General features: G+C 38.7%; 2 protein-coding genes across 2 annotated transcripts in view; one reads left to right on the top strand and one right to left on the bottom strand.

Annotated features, from left to right (window-relative positions):
• The window catches only part of LOC108672170, a 79,872-nt gene that overhangs the window by 30,139 nt on the left and 33,749 nt on the right, over nucleotides 1-15,984 (top strand). The window lies entirely within an intron of this gene.
• LOC108672171 lies at nucleotides 1,639-15,674 on the bottom strand. Its single transcript, XM_018159798.2, has 7 exons — nucleotides 14,386-15,674; nucleotides 5,685-6,404; nucleotides 5,393-5,522; nucleotides 4,253-4,675; nucleotides 3,894-4,113; nucleotides 2,398-2,478; nucleotides 1,639-1,836 (listed from the first exon to the last, which is right to left on the bottom strand). Exons 1-7 carry the CDS (start codon nucleotides 14,474-14,476, stop codon nucleotides 1,687-1,689), a joined length of 1,815 nt encoding a protein of 604 aa, XP_018015287.1. The 5' UTR covers nucleotides 14,477-15,674; the 3' UTR covers nucleotides 1,639-1,686.

Here is a 15,984-nt window from a genome sequence, read left to right as displayed (position 1 = left end):
CACGCTACATGAGATTGCAGTCACCCCCAACGCTGATCATTAAAAAGACCCAGTACGAATACAGCGCATCCTACTCGTTACCAGCGTGAACCTGGACAAACAAAAGACGGACGAATAGCGCTGCTGTCGCACCACCTATACCATGCCAAAAAATTAAACTACTCGGACGAAAAAAATGACTGATTTCCGCATTTTTAAAAGGCGGAAGTATCAATATATATGCAATTATTTAAGGTAACTTGATTGAATTGAAGTAAATTCTTATATTATTAATTTTTTCATCTGCCCAAACTAAATTTTAATTTGAAATAAAATATTTCGTGTAGTGACTGCATTTAATAATTCTTCAAGTGCGATTTTAACCTCCAATAATTAAATTTCTGGATATTTCAATGCTCGCCCGCGAAAGCGTTAATTGCAGCTAATATTATTACCAGGGACAACAATTTAGCGACCTGTACGTAGAGATGCAAGATGGATCTCAGCATCGTGCCTTCCAATGCTAGCATCGAAAAAAATTCGATATGCTTCACCATATTATTGGTCATCGAACTAGCAATTTTTTCTTGCGTGGAGAGCAAAAATTTTCTTTACCTAAGAAACTTTGAAAATCGTGCTGCATGTGTAATTACAGAAATTTGTGCGTGTGAGTTTTTGATTACATACTTGCTAAATTTCGATGAAAGTGTACGAATTTTTCATTGCAAGTCTCGAATTTTTTGCATGGTGCTCGCGTTGCACAGTAAACTTCTTTTCGAATTTCTAATATGGTATAATTGACACGCTAACCATTTTAATCGTGTCACCTTGACTTCGTGTCGAGGCTGAAGCGTTGCAAAGTTATGGGGATCAATAAGTACACGTCACGGTAGTTTATTATCTTATTTAATGAAAATAATATTTAATCATATTATTCATCGAAGGCTTATGATATATAACATGATGATTTACACTATATACACTAGACAGATGCTCAAGTTTGGTATTCTCCCTTAGTCAATTTCTTTTTTCAAACAGCTTTAACTTTTATTTTAACGTGGTTGTCGAAATAATCACAGCCGATTTGTGTTCAAGTTACAATCATGTCGGTAAACCTAAGGGGTGGTGTGAAGATTTAATTTGTATATTCAAGTGCATGTGTTTGATTTTCAGTCAACACAATTTACAGATTATCATTGTTGAAAAAGTACAAACTAGGAGACAGAAAATTAGTCCATTTTGTTACAATTTCCAAGGCTATTTTCTTTTTATATTTTTCGAAGTGACGTCAAATAGCGCTGGCGAATTGGGAAAAGTCATCACCTCTCATGGTTAGACAGTTTTTGTCTCCTCTATCTAAAGTAAAAAAATAGAATTAACATACATTTCTAGCCATTGAAAAGTCTCATTGTAGAAGAGTTAATGGAGTAAAATAGTTTCAGGATTGTTGGACAATATTTCACTTATCCAGGCGTTTGTAGCTATCAAAATTATTTGCTATAATATGTTAGAAATTTCTGTTCAACTCGGTTCAGTTAACATGAAGGTGTGAAGATGCAGGACGCGCGAATCACGTATCAATCGTCAGTTATGGAAAGATCGGGTTCCAAAGGCCGGATCCCTTGTGAATCAAGTCATGAAAAGTACAAGAATCGGCAACAGGCCATGGGTCTATTTCTTCAGTGCCGACACTTCTATTCTATTCTATCACAAGAAGAGAGTGTCGAGAACCTGCGCGGTGAGGGTTCGGTGCTGCTGCGTGGGCGGCGGTAGTTGAGGCTGCTGGAACAGCCGCTCGTTCAGAGGGTAGAGGTATGGTGCAGCCTGGCAGTCTGAGTTGTACCACCAATCGCAGACCTGCCGTTAGGTTGTTGTTTTAAATGCATAAATGTAAATTTGTTCAAGAATGGAAGCGAAATAGCCATGAACAAATGAAAGCAATTTTATTTGTAACAAACAAAAATTTGAGTCATTTGGACACGCAATGAAAATGCTCATGTGAACACGGCTGGAAGACACTTCTCAATGTACTGTCAAGCTGAAGAAATCTTTCAAAGAATCAAAACACATTCTTAGACGGAAAGACGAAATTAAAACGGCAAAGAATTATACTGGTTAGAATTATACTTTTCACGAGTGTCGATGGATGCACGTGTATGAGCATGAAGATGATCAGTTTTGGTAATTTTTATTGTAAAACTTGTATATTATTGTTTTATTCATTAGCGATTTCGCTACAGAAAACGGCTGCCTTAATAAAGCACCTAGAGCGTAAGCAACGTAAAGCCTTGCATACGAATGACTTTTCTGAAGCCTGAAAGCATGTTGGCAAAAATTTTGAGGCATAACTTGATGTGGCTGCTCAATTTCTTCTTTTAACGTACGGTCTTCTATGCTATATTCTGTGCCATTTCTTACCATGAATGCCTGGTTAAAGATGGTGCCGTTGGGACACAAAAAGCTGGCTTGCCGTCCGTCCAGGTCACACATATGCCACGCCTGCCATTGAAGAAATGTGTTTAAAAAATGGTTCAGTAGAGTCGGTACAGACTATTTGAAATCTATGAAGTCTAAACGTGTCAAACTGATTCTAGTGAGAAGTTGAGTTCATTGGTCTCTGATCCATCAAAATTGAACATGCCTATTTTGCATTGTGTTTGTTATGTTTAACCATTTTAAGCAAATTTTTTGCATTCAGTAAATAGAGGGCTTGCGGTTGTCGTCGACATGTCACTATAGTACTGTCGGAACGGCTCTGTTTTGTACTGTTGGGCGTACAAATTCTCAATGCATTATTAATCCACCATTTAATCATTCAATATCGTAGTTTTAATGAAAACGAAATTTATCTGTTGGTCTCGATAATATTTTGCCTGAAGATGTCATATTTACGATCAACTTTGTGCATCAGTTTTTAGTTCTTTTATTGAATGTCGTCTAAATTTTGAGGTATGGACTGTTGGGCGTTCTTGTGGCGATTGCGGTGGTCAGGGGCGAGCATGTAAGCACTTTAAAGGTCGTGCCGAAGCCCGTCGCATACCCGGCTAATTTTGACCTTGATCAGGAATTGGATCATGATTTTTTTGTTTCTCAGTCTGTGACTCAATACAATACATTTGTTGTGTTTCTCAGCGTGTGACTCAATTTCACTATGTCTAGTTTGAATGAAAAAAACCTTAATCATCATCAATATTGATGATGCATTTTGATATCCTGATATCCGCTGCGAACATTTTTGATAGTCACTGTAACAATTTGAATATCCACGGTTTGATACCCACTGATATATTTTTGATATCCCCTGTTACAGTTTCGATATCCTCTGTTACAGTTTCTATATCCTCTACGGCAGTTGGAATGAGTGGGCTACGAAGCAAATGTTTTAGCAGAGTGGGCTATATGAAGGCAATGCGCGATCGCTGTTATCGCGCACACGTAAATGTTAGGTCACTGGAGCGGTGCTGTCTCTTTTTTGCCATCGCTAGCCCTTAGGTATAGCGATGCACACCGATGGATTTTTGCATAATCACTTGGCATTACTGCCGCACAATACGCTATTTTCACACTAAACATTTTCCTGTTATATGCCTTCTTGCTTCACTGGTAATTAATTGCTATCTCATTTTCCTCATTCTAATTTTAGTTACAGTTGCAGTCATTGATGGTCTATATGCATCCGATTTTCATTTTAGCGTTGATATATAATTTATATATTTTTTTATACATGAAAGGCTTCTTCTCTCAGGAGCAAAGTAATTATCATCTGAGGAAAAATATTATGAAATATACAAGATGGGCGTACATTGTTTTAGTTATTGGCTATAACTTCATCATAGCCTTGATTATTTATTTAAATATTGTATTTCTAAATAAAAATGAGATTTTGATATTTTCATATAACGTCCTTTTCTCACCTGACACCTTGCCTCAGTGTCGGCATAGAATCCAGGCCAGGGCATGTTGGTGCAGTAAAAGTTTGTGTAGGGTACTGTGCTCATGATGGGGTAGTCGAGACCTGGCACTCCTGGTATGGTCTCAGTGAGGGGCGCGAGGTACATGAGCCGGGGTACCAGGTAGCTGTACAGACTTGCCTTCAGTACTGGAGGTAGAGCAGGGGGAAGGATCCCAGCAGATCTGTGCAATAGAAACAATAAGTAAATATTACGTGTTGTCAACACTGCTTTTCACGAGTATTAACGGAGATTTGTGATAAATAACTTATGTCGTTTCGGTGCACAGTGAGAGGCATTTAGACGAAATATGAACTTCTTACGGATCATTTCCGTCGCTGAACGGTCCAAATTCGCTGCCTCTCCTCGTTCCGTCGAGTGCACTTAGAATGCCTTCCTTGGACTCTGAAGTTCTATTCTTACTTCCCCCAGGGAACAAGTCAACAGAAATACCATCTCTTGGAGTGGTCGAATCTGTGCCTAAGTCGCCCGCTGAGAATATCAACGGCGATTCCAAAGAAGACGTTGCTCGGTCGTGGAGTTGTTCCTGAATAGAGTCGGCAACGCTTGGATTTATTTCTATTTCTTTGGCGTGTGAACCTTGATGTGCCTGGGCCACCGGCGGGGTGGACCCTGCAAGGATCGGCAGGCCTAAGTCTGTTCCCCTCTGGCTCAACCTGCCTGTGAGGTCACCTCCTCGACGGCGACTTGATATCAGCAAACCTGGGATGTCGTCGTTTACTTTTCTGAAAAGAGAAGCATCAAATTATTTTAAAGCATATGTAAAAAATACGTCTGTAAAGTTGGTTATAGATTCAGAATGGTGGAATTGTTTCCTCGCCCGCGTGTAACAAATTAAATCATACACCAACTATCAAGGCTACAATTTGGTATATTGGTAGAGTTTAGATTGTACACATCAGCTTAACTCACAAACCAGGAGGTACTTACGAATTGGTTGTTTTACCTTAGAAACTGTCACAGGAAATTCCTACTAATTCCTGCTATTGGTGCTCCGTGTGTGATAAATTATTCAGTGGTATATTTATTATTGCGTGAATTTCTTTGATTCAAAGTCTGGAATGAAGTATTTGATGACATATTTTTTTTATTGCCATTTCAGCTTCGCCTCCACTATATGAGGATGAACACGCAAGCTAGGAGACAGGATGAAGCAACGCGTAATCCTGCTTTTTAACTTTTACACTGAACGGATAAAGCCACCATGATCTAGTAAAATGTGCCAGTAAGTGGTAATGATGAACACGAATCTATGTAATGGTGGTGATGCTTGAATTTAACGCTACCCAAAATATGAAGCTCCTTTATTGGAGCCAAACAATTTGTTATTTGTTTGCTTGAGATTTTTATCGCATGGTCTCTTATTCATTGAAGTTGCCAGTCATCGAGTAAGTAAATCAAAGCAGCAGTAAACGCTTGCATCTATCTACCTGACGAATCACCTGATCTTTGTATGTGGCTTGTTAAGAGCGATGAGGGCAAAAAAATCCACCAGTATTGATGGATCGTAAGTGTTACGAGCTCCAGGACCCAGGCGCTTCTCCAGCAGCCGGGCGATGTTCTCAAGGGAACCTGTCAGAGAAACGTATTAACCAAGGTATACATGCAATAGCGTGGCATACAATATTAAAAACACATTATGAAATGAGAAAAATCAATATATTTATTGTTATCAATTGTTGATGTCATGTTCCGTTGTCTTCTTAAATTTGACAATGCGTTAAATTTACTTACTTGAATTTGTGTCTATATTTTCGGTTAACAGTTTAGTATCTTGGTTTATAGTCGAACGAATATTCGACGCTAAAAATGGCGTGGGTATTTTCTCAAGTTTTCCCGATGTAGTCGATCCCCGGCTTTCACCGGCTGATCTCTGTTCTTTAAGCACGATGCCCTGAAATCTGTGAACATTTCCTCGCTCAGTTCCTGGCAAATGTGCTGACGAACTCTCATCTTCTGGTGCTTCTTCAGTGAGTAAATCTTCCTCTGATATGTAGTGTCCTTCCTGCGCTCCCGGTAGAAGAGACCTGAACTCCAAGTAGCGCTGCTTCATGATCTGCGCTTTATAGGTTCGGTTCAGTCGTTCACTGTGGCTTGATCTCGCTCCCACTCCGCTCAGTTGTAACGTGGCAGGGACCACTTGTCTCTTACCCAGCGGTGTTATCTTGGTGACTTTCCTCAGCAGTCTTGGTCTTCTATTGGACCTTGTTTCTTTAGGTGATGAATTCGACTGTGAATAATTTTTCCTGCCCCGGGTGATTTTTCTCTTAGTCCTGGAATTATCTTGACCGTTTTTGGAGGATGCACGGACACTGTCAATACGTCGTAAGTCAATACTTAATTTGGGTTGTGGTAGAAGTTTAGCTTTTTCAATTGGCGAGAGCTGTTGGGGGACGTTATTCGCCATTAATTTAGAAGATTGGAATTCTGTGAAGTCCATTCCTTGAGCGCTATCTGCAACAGTACGAGAGAACTTTAATCAAAATTTGAATAAAAAAAAATCAATCGACAGAATTGCATTTATATACGCAAAGTACATAAAAAAATCATATTTTCACTGCGATTGAAGGACTCGGTTATCTGCCTCCTAATCTGTTCTGGCCGGTTGTTGAACGTCATGAGTTGTGGTAGCTCGGTCAAGGCTGGTTTCTGTCTCTAAAATAATTTTTTGATATCGATGTACGGTCGCTACCAATTTTTTTCTGCAAAGTTATCTTTGCGTAACACCAAAGGTGAAATTAAAATATTTTTGAGCTCATCTTTAATAAGACAAATGAAAATTATTAACCATGCACTTGTATAATATATATTAACAAACTGTTCACTTCTGTCCCTAAGATATTAGTTATTTTCTCGTATTTTACAACGGTACAAACAACGTGCATTAAAGCTGAAGTAGAAATTAAGTTTATGAGCGCCTATCAACATCGGTCGATGCTCTCAAAACCATTAAGATAACATCGGTATACGCTAGCTGACTTGAGCACCTATGAGTTAATTTGCTCGTCAAATAGGAACACTGAATTGAGCGACTACAACTTTAGATGCCCTTTAATTAAATTTAGATTTACATAGAATGGATTGATTACTCCTAAGTTTTGCGAGTCGTGAAATTGTCGCTCAAATCCAGTTCAGTCCAGTCCACTGTCATATACTTGTAAGTGGGCAATTGTCTTCTGGTGTTGTCAGTTTGTTTCTTAGCGATGGCAAACTCAAATTTTCCATTGATTTCTTTCGAGATTTTATCATCACTAAAAATTCGTCTTGAATATTATTTTAGGGCAAGCTATTTTAATAAATTTGTATTTCCTAGTCTAATGGAATTAAATTATGTCGGGTGACAAATTTGCCTACCTTTCTCTCACAATGTACGAACAATTTGTATGTTTTGTACAATCACTGAATATTAAATTCAATTTTCACTAGATAGCGATCTACGAAATTTCAATGGTGTCTTGTAACATCTGCTGAGCAGCGACTCATGTCGGTTCTGTACCTCGAACCATGTACGGACCAACGCGTGCACGTTGAGTAGTGATAAATTTACGGGGAGCGTGGCACGGGCATTGCGCGTGTCCATCATTGCAAGTGGCCACCATAACTATGACTGTGGAAGAGGTCAAGCTGATCCAAAAACTGGTCTGCTCTGAAGAACAAGGTCACTCTTTCAGACCGCACCCTGCATGCACCTTGCGCGTCTGTGCTTATATCGCCACATGCCATTTGAGCGAGCGAACGGGCTCATGCTACGGCAGCCTGTCTTATATCATCCTCCTTATAAGGGATTCTCGCGTATAAGCGTAATAGGTCTTACAGGCAATTTCTCGCTCGTGTCCATTTTTCGTTTCAGTCGTTCGTGTGTTCATAATCTATACCTGTCGTCCTACATGAAAAGATTTCCTAAACGCTCATGCACTTCTTTTTCTCTATTCGAGCAATTCAAATTTAAATCTGGTCTTCGTTTCTTGCTTCAGTATAAGATGTAAACTCGGCCTTATGCTGGCTGTAATTACTTTACGCCTTGATTGTTTCACTCGAGTACGTAACTTATTTTTCATGAATTTTGGGGGCGTTTCTATATTGTAGTAAGGCTTTGAAATATTTGACTTTCAATTCCATTCTATTGAAACATTTAATATCTTGCTTGTCCGAATTTTTTTGAGACACGAGTTCAAGATGCACGAATAATGTAATGGTAATAGGTACATTGCAAGCATTGCGTTAAGTTTCCCTTTTTAGTTTACGTACAATTTCAATTATGGTCCGTTCAAACATGATCGCATTCTAGCTAGGTAGCCTCATCAGCGCAAGTTTGCTCTGTAGGCTTGTGGAAGTGAGGTCACCCGGCCGGGTGTTTAGCTCGTGCGTGGTCAGCTGCTTGCCAGCTTATCGGCCTTCGCGGTTCTTTCGACTACCTTGTCCTTGTGCTTCTTATATTCGCCAGTGAAATTGAAGGTGACAATTTCATTCGGCGCCTGTATGTGATAGCTGTAGTTAAGTAATAACGGTTTTATGTCCGTGGCAGCGGACATATTTATTTTCGCATGATGTGTTCTGCGTTAAAATTTACAGGCTTTACAGAAGAGAGAATTTTTGATTATCTTGGGCGTTTCTACATAAAATGACTTGTGGATAAGTGGTGTAGATGTGTGATGCAAAATAAAGCCGAGCTTTCCAAAATTTAATGCGAATTGGTTTTCATGTTTGTCCGTTTAACATTTGTTGTCATATCATCACTTCTATGCGGTTGTAATAAACCGCGTTTGAATGGATCTAAATTGTCACCTTGTGTTCTACATAGTTGAGCCATGCGAACTGTTGTTAATAGAACAGGCTATAAATTTCTTTGAGGCACTCTTCCTGTGCGACTCATTGCCTATTTATTTTGTGCGCTTTACTCCAGTGCGCTGTTTATGACTCTTATTTATCTCAACATCAGATATTAAACGCCTAAACTCAGAGCCGTGCTGAGTTAATTTTTATGATTTTCACGCATCACCTTTGTATGTAAGAGAAAGAAACATGACTGTCTTTCGGTATATATATATTTTTCATAGCTTGCTTTAAAAGCACTTGATTGTTCATTATCCTCTAGTATTTAATTATTTGAAACAATTTTTTTTGCGCACTATGCATTCCTTTGTATTCAAACTATTCAATTTTTTGCAAGAATTTAAACAAATCCTGGATGTCTTCTAATAATTTACCGAGAAAGTTCTAATGTTGCTTCAGCATTTGGGTCGCGGTTTGATCTTTGAAATATGCAAGGACTTGACCTAAAATACGCAAAGGCACGGAAGTATAATAAATTTTTCTTGAAAAAAAAAAAAACGAAACTCCAGCGGCCACGAAATCGTGTAAGTGCAGGAAAAATGTCACTGTCTTCTGGAGATTTTTTTTATTCATTCTGCTCGATGCTTGACACTGCAGTCCAGTCTTCGCTTTTTTACTGATGATTTATATTGTATTTGGCCTTTTTTCATTTGGCTACAAATCATCTTTTTTCCGCTATATATTCTTGCAATGAAAGTGATAATTGATGCGAACAATAAATTCTACATCATTGACTATAACAGAAAAATCGTTGTAATAAATTTCTAGCTCAAAGAAAAAGAGGCTCGGTATTCTATAAGTCCCACAGATGATGTATATCAACTTCGCTTACGTCGGTCATTTATCGGTTAACGATGTCTTTGCATGCATGGTTCAAATCACGTGCGAGCTGATTTCGATCTCGCCGTTTAATCTCTCCCTCTTTTCAAGATAGTTTAATAAACCCTCTATCACTCGACCTCAACGTCTCATTACTTCACGATCTATCGCTTCTTAACACTTCACTAATGCTAATGATCGCCGTTTTTTTCTCTGGCCTGCAAAACTGTTGCGCTTCAGTGGATTCCGTGAGTTAGAAAATGTTATTCGTGATGGCCTAATCCAAGCACACGCGAGGCTGCGCTCCACAATGAGAACCGCTTGCGCTTGGTGCAAAAGTCAAGTTGATTATAATCGCTTGACCACATTGTGATTTGTTTGGATGATCTTCGAATATTTTATTTGGCATTATTGGCAAAAACTATCATATAATGTATCATACAAGTCTTCGCATTTCTCTGCTTAGGTCTTCAGTTTATTTTGTCGGTAAAACCGACTAATTTGAAAGAATATTACTTTTCTGCCATTTTTTGTTGTGCTCGTGAGTTTGTATAGCTATATGAAATTTGCCCCCTCAAAATATATTATTCTATAGCATCGTCAGTAACATAGACAGTATTGACACAGACAGTATCACACAGACAGATAAATAGACCGCATTATCGGTACCTTCGGACGACATGTCGCTCGTTGACTGTGCCGAGTTTGTCATGGAGGGCAAATCGCTCAATTTGTTGGAGAGCGATTAAATTCTTGTACAGATGGATATTGATGTTGAGTCATGTATCTCTATTTTCATGCCCTTATTTTTAATAGACTTGATCCAAGTTGCACTGTTGCAGTGCAAATTTGCTATAAAATTGCCATGCTATGTGTTTATAATTCAGTATAACATAGCAGGTTAGCCTATCGTTTCTTGTGGTCGATAAGCTTTGCAATTTTTGCTTCCTGTTATATCGAATCTCATTCTAGTTCCTAATCACGTTAACAGTGAACCCTATGTATGCTAATTAGAGAAAAATCCGTTTTACATGGAACATAGAACTCTCATTCGACTCTCGATTCAATGTCTGAAAAAACCCTTTTGTGTTTTTTTGAATTTAAATTAACAGTATGAATTTTACGTTTCAATTTCAATTTTTTGTCAATTCTTTCGACACAATTTTGCAATTTCTTATTTTGGGCTCACTTGGAATGAATTTTTAGCTCGTGGTAACCTCCGTGCACGATAAATATAGTTGATACGCTCTCGGAACGAACCCTATGTATTTATGTACGATCCCAGCCAGGAAACACACGTACAATGAACTTTGATATATATTTCTTATAAGACAACTTAGTCTGCGACCTGACTCTGATATGTACCTGCATTGTACGGTATCATGCAGAGCTACTGACCCGGATGTGCTATTATATGTTTTTCAAGGGGCTAATATTGAGTAACAAAATAAATTCTCCCCGCTTCCTGGCCTTTCTATTACTAGTTGGTGTCTCGCGACCGTAAGGTCTTATCGCGTCATCACCTTGATCCAGTTGAGTTTGTACCCGACCACGCCCGATCTCTCAGCCCTGCATGCATCTTTTTAGGCTCTGACACTTGAACAATTTACATTCTCTAGAAGTCGCTGAATTTTAATGCGTCATACGTTGACCTAAGCCATCCCCAAAAAATCACCCGTTATCCAATTATTGGGATTGCAGCAACCTGGCCTCTGGAGCTTTCATCCCCCGCCGACAGCGTTAGTCCAATATTAAGACAAGACTTCTCGCATGGCGAGAATAAGTGAAAGACTTCGTAGGAAGCACTTTTAGTTCGTTGATTCATACATTACTGATTAAATCTAATTCATGACAATCTCTAATTGGCTGGAATTTATTATTTTCAAAAGAATGATTCAAATGAAACTCCAATTGAGTTGTGCATGCTTGAAGTGTGGAATTTGCTGAAAGCACTGCATGGAATAGTGAATGTGATGTTTTTGTCATGGTGTTCGACTGGGGCCTCCGGCCGTTACTCGGCTAATTGTACGTCCTGACTTTTTTTATGAAAACTTATGACGGATGCAAGACGCGACTGAAGGAAGTATGCAGTTATCTCGTGTAAAATTGATAATTATCTATGCAACAGATTACATGCAGTCTGTTGCAAATCATTTCCTGGGTAGCAGTGATGTTGTTTTAGACGAGTCTTTGCATGTATTAGATGCGTTGAATTCGATTCGGTGTATTGAGTGAGAAGTTGGAAAATTCATCATCATGCATGGCAATAAGAGTAAAATCTAAAATGATGATGAAAATCTAAAGAGATCTGTTGTTTTTTTTTAAACGAAATTATAAGTGATTTCTCCGAAGGTCTCAAAAAGTGGGATTTGATTGGTAAAACTGGAATTGATTCTTATTTGCTTACATGCCTATTGCCTGAGGATGAAATTTGAGCCGAGTCTACCTACTCAGGGCCGTGTTGTTATAACTTGATAATATGACTCGTATTGATTTTTTGCGTGGCCAATATCCTCTATGAAAGAAGAGTTCATGCGAATGCTGGAAGATCGGCTCAAGGCTCTGTATATTTCGAGTCTAGAGAAAGATATGTGGGGCTGTTTTTCATCTCTGGTTATGTAGAACACTGTCATGTAATTAAACTCCTGTCAGATTAACTGAATACTTGTTCCTGATCCGTGTGTTTAGCATCTTTAAATTTGGCTACTTCAGTGTATAAGATGGTATATACCATTATGTTGTAGGTGAAATCATTGCGTCAAAAGTTAATTTGCATTCAGGGGGCTATTTGAAGGTAAGGTATGAATCAGAAATTGCCAAAAATATTTGGCACTTTCGTAACAAATATTCTTCGAAATACTTGTTACGCATGCGCGGGTGAAATATGCAAACATTCAGCTTGAAGAGCTTCTGGCAAGCTGATCAACAGTCTTGTTCTTATCATGTGAGCGTCGTTAATTAAGGCGTTTATTTTTTATCAAATGTGCGTCGTTAAAGCGCTTATTTTAATCGTTGCTTGCACGGACCGCGCCCTTAATTGTGCTGAAAGTTGCATCACCTCCGGATGGACTACGCAGGAGCTTCCTAGACAGCAGTTCACTGCTCGATATTATACGTGTTCCTGCCTTGGCAACGCCTCGTAATCCAGTCCTCGTCCATGAAAGTGAATACCCTCCACTGCACTAAGGAAGCTCGGCACACACGAAAGACCTTGAACTTCTGGACCTTGTTTCATGGGAGTTTTATTTCACCTTTTTCGTTCTTGGCTTAATCAGCTTTTGGCCGTAAAATTTATAACTTGGCGAATTCTAAGTCCGTGTCCTCACCACACCTCAGCAAGTTAATCCATCTGTGTATCAGATTTATCTAACGAGAACGTTCGTAGCCGCAGTGAGGTCGACCAAAATATTGTTCAGAATGACGGGATTTCTTTCCTGACGTATTTTTTGCATGCAGTTTATAAATGTATAAATGTATTTGCTTCAAGAGTCTTCGTTGATAATTTAAGTTTTCATGTGTCCTTAATAACTATTATTTGCTTGTGTCCTCCCGGCGATAAGGTGTACTATCTTGGATGCCTTAGACAACGTAACGAATCGAATTATAATATTTCAGTTATGGCTGGCTTCCGTTATTTGGCTCCATAGTTGCGTTAAAAGAATCGACGACTCGCATCGAGCGGTGGTCTGTCCGGTCGATCACTTCCTATATTACTGCCCCTGCTCTCTGGTTTACTGCCATGTGCCATAACAACTTGCTCTCCATTTCCTTATGTGTTCCTTCAGTGTAGGTACTCGAGTCAGCAATTAAAGAAATTATTTCTTCAATGTAAAATGTTGGATTAAATAATTAATTGCTCGCGTGAGAAGATATTTAACTCATTGTATCCTATACTGACGTAGGTATCCGAATATTTTTTATTGATTATAAATTTTGAGACATCGCGCTTTCGAAAGAGACGAAGAAAAGCTTGGTATATAATGTTCGCGATGCCAATAATGCAATTCCAAAATTTGAAATCATTGTTTACTTAGTCGTTCACCGTGTTTTTTGTTGAAAGACTAAAAATATACATTTTTCATTACTTTATATTTCCCCGTCTCACGCTAACGCAAGTTTTATATCGCCTGAAAACACGTATATTATATAAAACACGCAAAAATTAATAAACGTTGATCGGCGTGTGGAATCTTTGCTCCCGTTGCACTGAAAGAAACGTAAGTTCTGACTCCTCAAATATAATCGGATGCTCTTCAGCCTACACTCAAAGTTTCCATGATAATTCTCTATGTGCGTTAGAGGGACATGTACTAATGAGAAAATTATAGTTTAAAGTCTTCTTGTACCCTGAGAAACTCATGACCGAGCTGCCTTTAATAACTGAATGATATTCAGAGGTAACTGATCAGTGAATATGGAGACATTATTTTGAATAGGAAATAATGATAATAATGAAATCTAAGTTCTCGCAGAATTTTCGCTCAACCTCCACTAACATTTAGTGAAGAAGCGTAAATTTCACGTTTTATTATTTTATTTAATTGACAAGGTTTGGACAGCACTGGTATTTTCATCGAGAACTTTAACGTTGTATTGTTTTCATCTTCGAATTATCAGCAAATATAAGCAAAGTCTTGCAACAATTCAAATAAAGTGCGTATTGAGACGATCACGGTCAGAATTATCGAAAGATGTCCTTGCATTACCATGAATGAATTATGATTGACGAATACTGAGATTACATGCTGAAAGGAGGAGATTAGTATCACTTCAGTACGCTCACCTTGACCATGGCTGGATACAACCATGGAGATCACGAGGAGTTGTAAGAGCAGCAAAAGCTGCAGTGTCAAGAGTAACTGTAACCTCTTCATGATGTGCCGAAATATCTGTGTTGGATTTTTAGCATTGCTCCTACTTTAGCATGTCTTGGCCTTATGCATGCTTCTGTATCCTTCTGGTGATGTCATAACTTGCATTCATGAGCTCTGCACATGCCGTACTTGGCTTTCAGTATCAACGCTCGCTCATTCCATGCGCACACCACATACGTTATACCGGACGAGAGAGGATCCGTTTTTGGGTTCCTGCGCGCTTCACTGTTTAACTAAGGCAATCTCTCTGTTCCCTGTTGACTCGATTTTCATAAGTAGCAGGAGATAATATCTGATCAGGAAATGAGAAGTAATTATAAAATTATTACCCCTATTTGTTAAATTAATACCTTAGAAGGACTAAAGAATGTGCGATATAAATTATTTAAACCGTGGCTAGTTGTCCTCTTGTCAACGTGATAAGACAGCTGTCACGCCCTGAAGCTGGAATTAGTTGGGGAAAACTTCTATTACAATGGCTCTCACTCCTAAGTATCTGAATGTTTTTTTTTAATTCGTCACGCCACAGGAAGAAAAAGGATCTTCATTTATTGGAAAATTTCACTGAGCTTGAGCGAGATGACTTTTTACCTGCAAATTTGATTTACTAAACTGGATCGATCGACTGGTTTCGATAAATACCCGAAATAAACAACACATTTTCTACAAATATTGTGGTTTTGTTCTCGTTAGCGTAATTTTGAAGACTTTAACTAGGCCTTGGTTGATAGTAGTTATGTTATTTTCTTAAAAATTCACTATTACAATCTTGGGACGACTATCTTAAGACTAAGAAAAATATCTTGCTTGCTTTTCTGAAGTAGAAAATGTCAGTCAAAAGCACTGTGAATTTCCTGATGCTTTTCACGGACGAAATTGCTCCACATTATGCTGAGAATAGCTTGTAATGACTAGCGAGTGATGACATTAGCGGCGTCGAGGGCGGGCAGCGCTTTGAAGACATCGTGACTGTGATCATTATTCGACCCCCGATCCTATCACCGATTGCCCATCCAACGCTGAGACGCGATGTTCATTTTCATGCCCTGCATTACACGCGTATTGTATTATCGAGTTGTCTGCGCACTTGCTTGAAATTTTCTCTATTCCAAAAGTTAATGTTTCATTAACTTTTGCAGCAAGTTAGGCTTGCTGTGACATTCGTTTTCTCTAAGGAGCAAGCGAAGTGAAAAATCGAAGAATGCATTCTTGCAGAATAAACTATACGTTTAGGTGTGGAAAGAGCGCTCTGAAAACTCTTTCAAAGAGTCGTCTGTCGAATTATTTTTGTGATAAATTTGAACCGTGCACTGTATCTATGTACATACATTGAAATAAAAGACTAATTTTGAACACTTTTTGTTCATAATCAAGTATGCAAGGCCTCTGAATGGCAAGTATATCCTGTGATATCCTCATGAAGCATCTCTACACTGACCTCTATTGTGCTTTATATCACTATCATGAGATAAACTGATGAGCTGAAGAGTTTTTCTTGCGATTGATCT

The sequence above is a fragment of the Hyalella azteca genome, unplaced genomic scaffold (genome assembly GCF_000764305.2).
Source record: "Hyalella azteca isolate HAZT.00-mixed unplaced genomic scaffold, Hazt_2.0.2 contig3150, whole genome shotgun sequence".
Classification (NCBI taxonomy): Eukaryota; Metazoa; Arthropoda; class Malacostraca; order Amphipoda; family Hyalellidae; genus Hyalella; species Hyalella azteca.
This window is presented reverse-complemented; position numbering and strand designations above follow the sequence as displayed.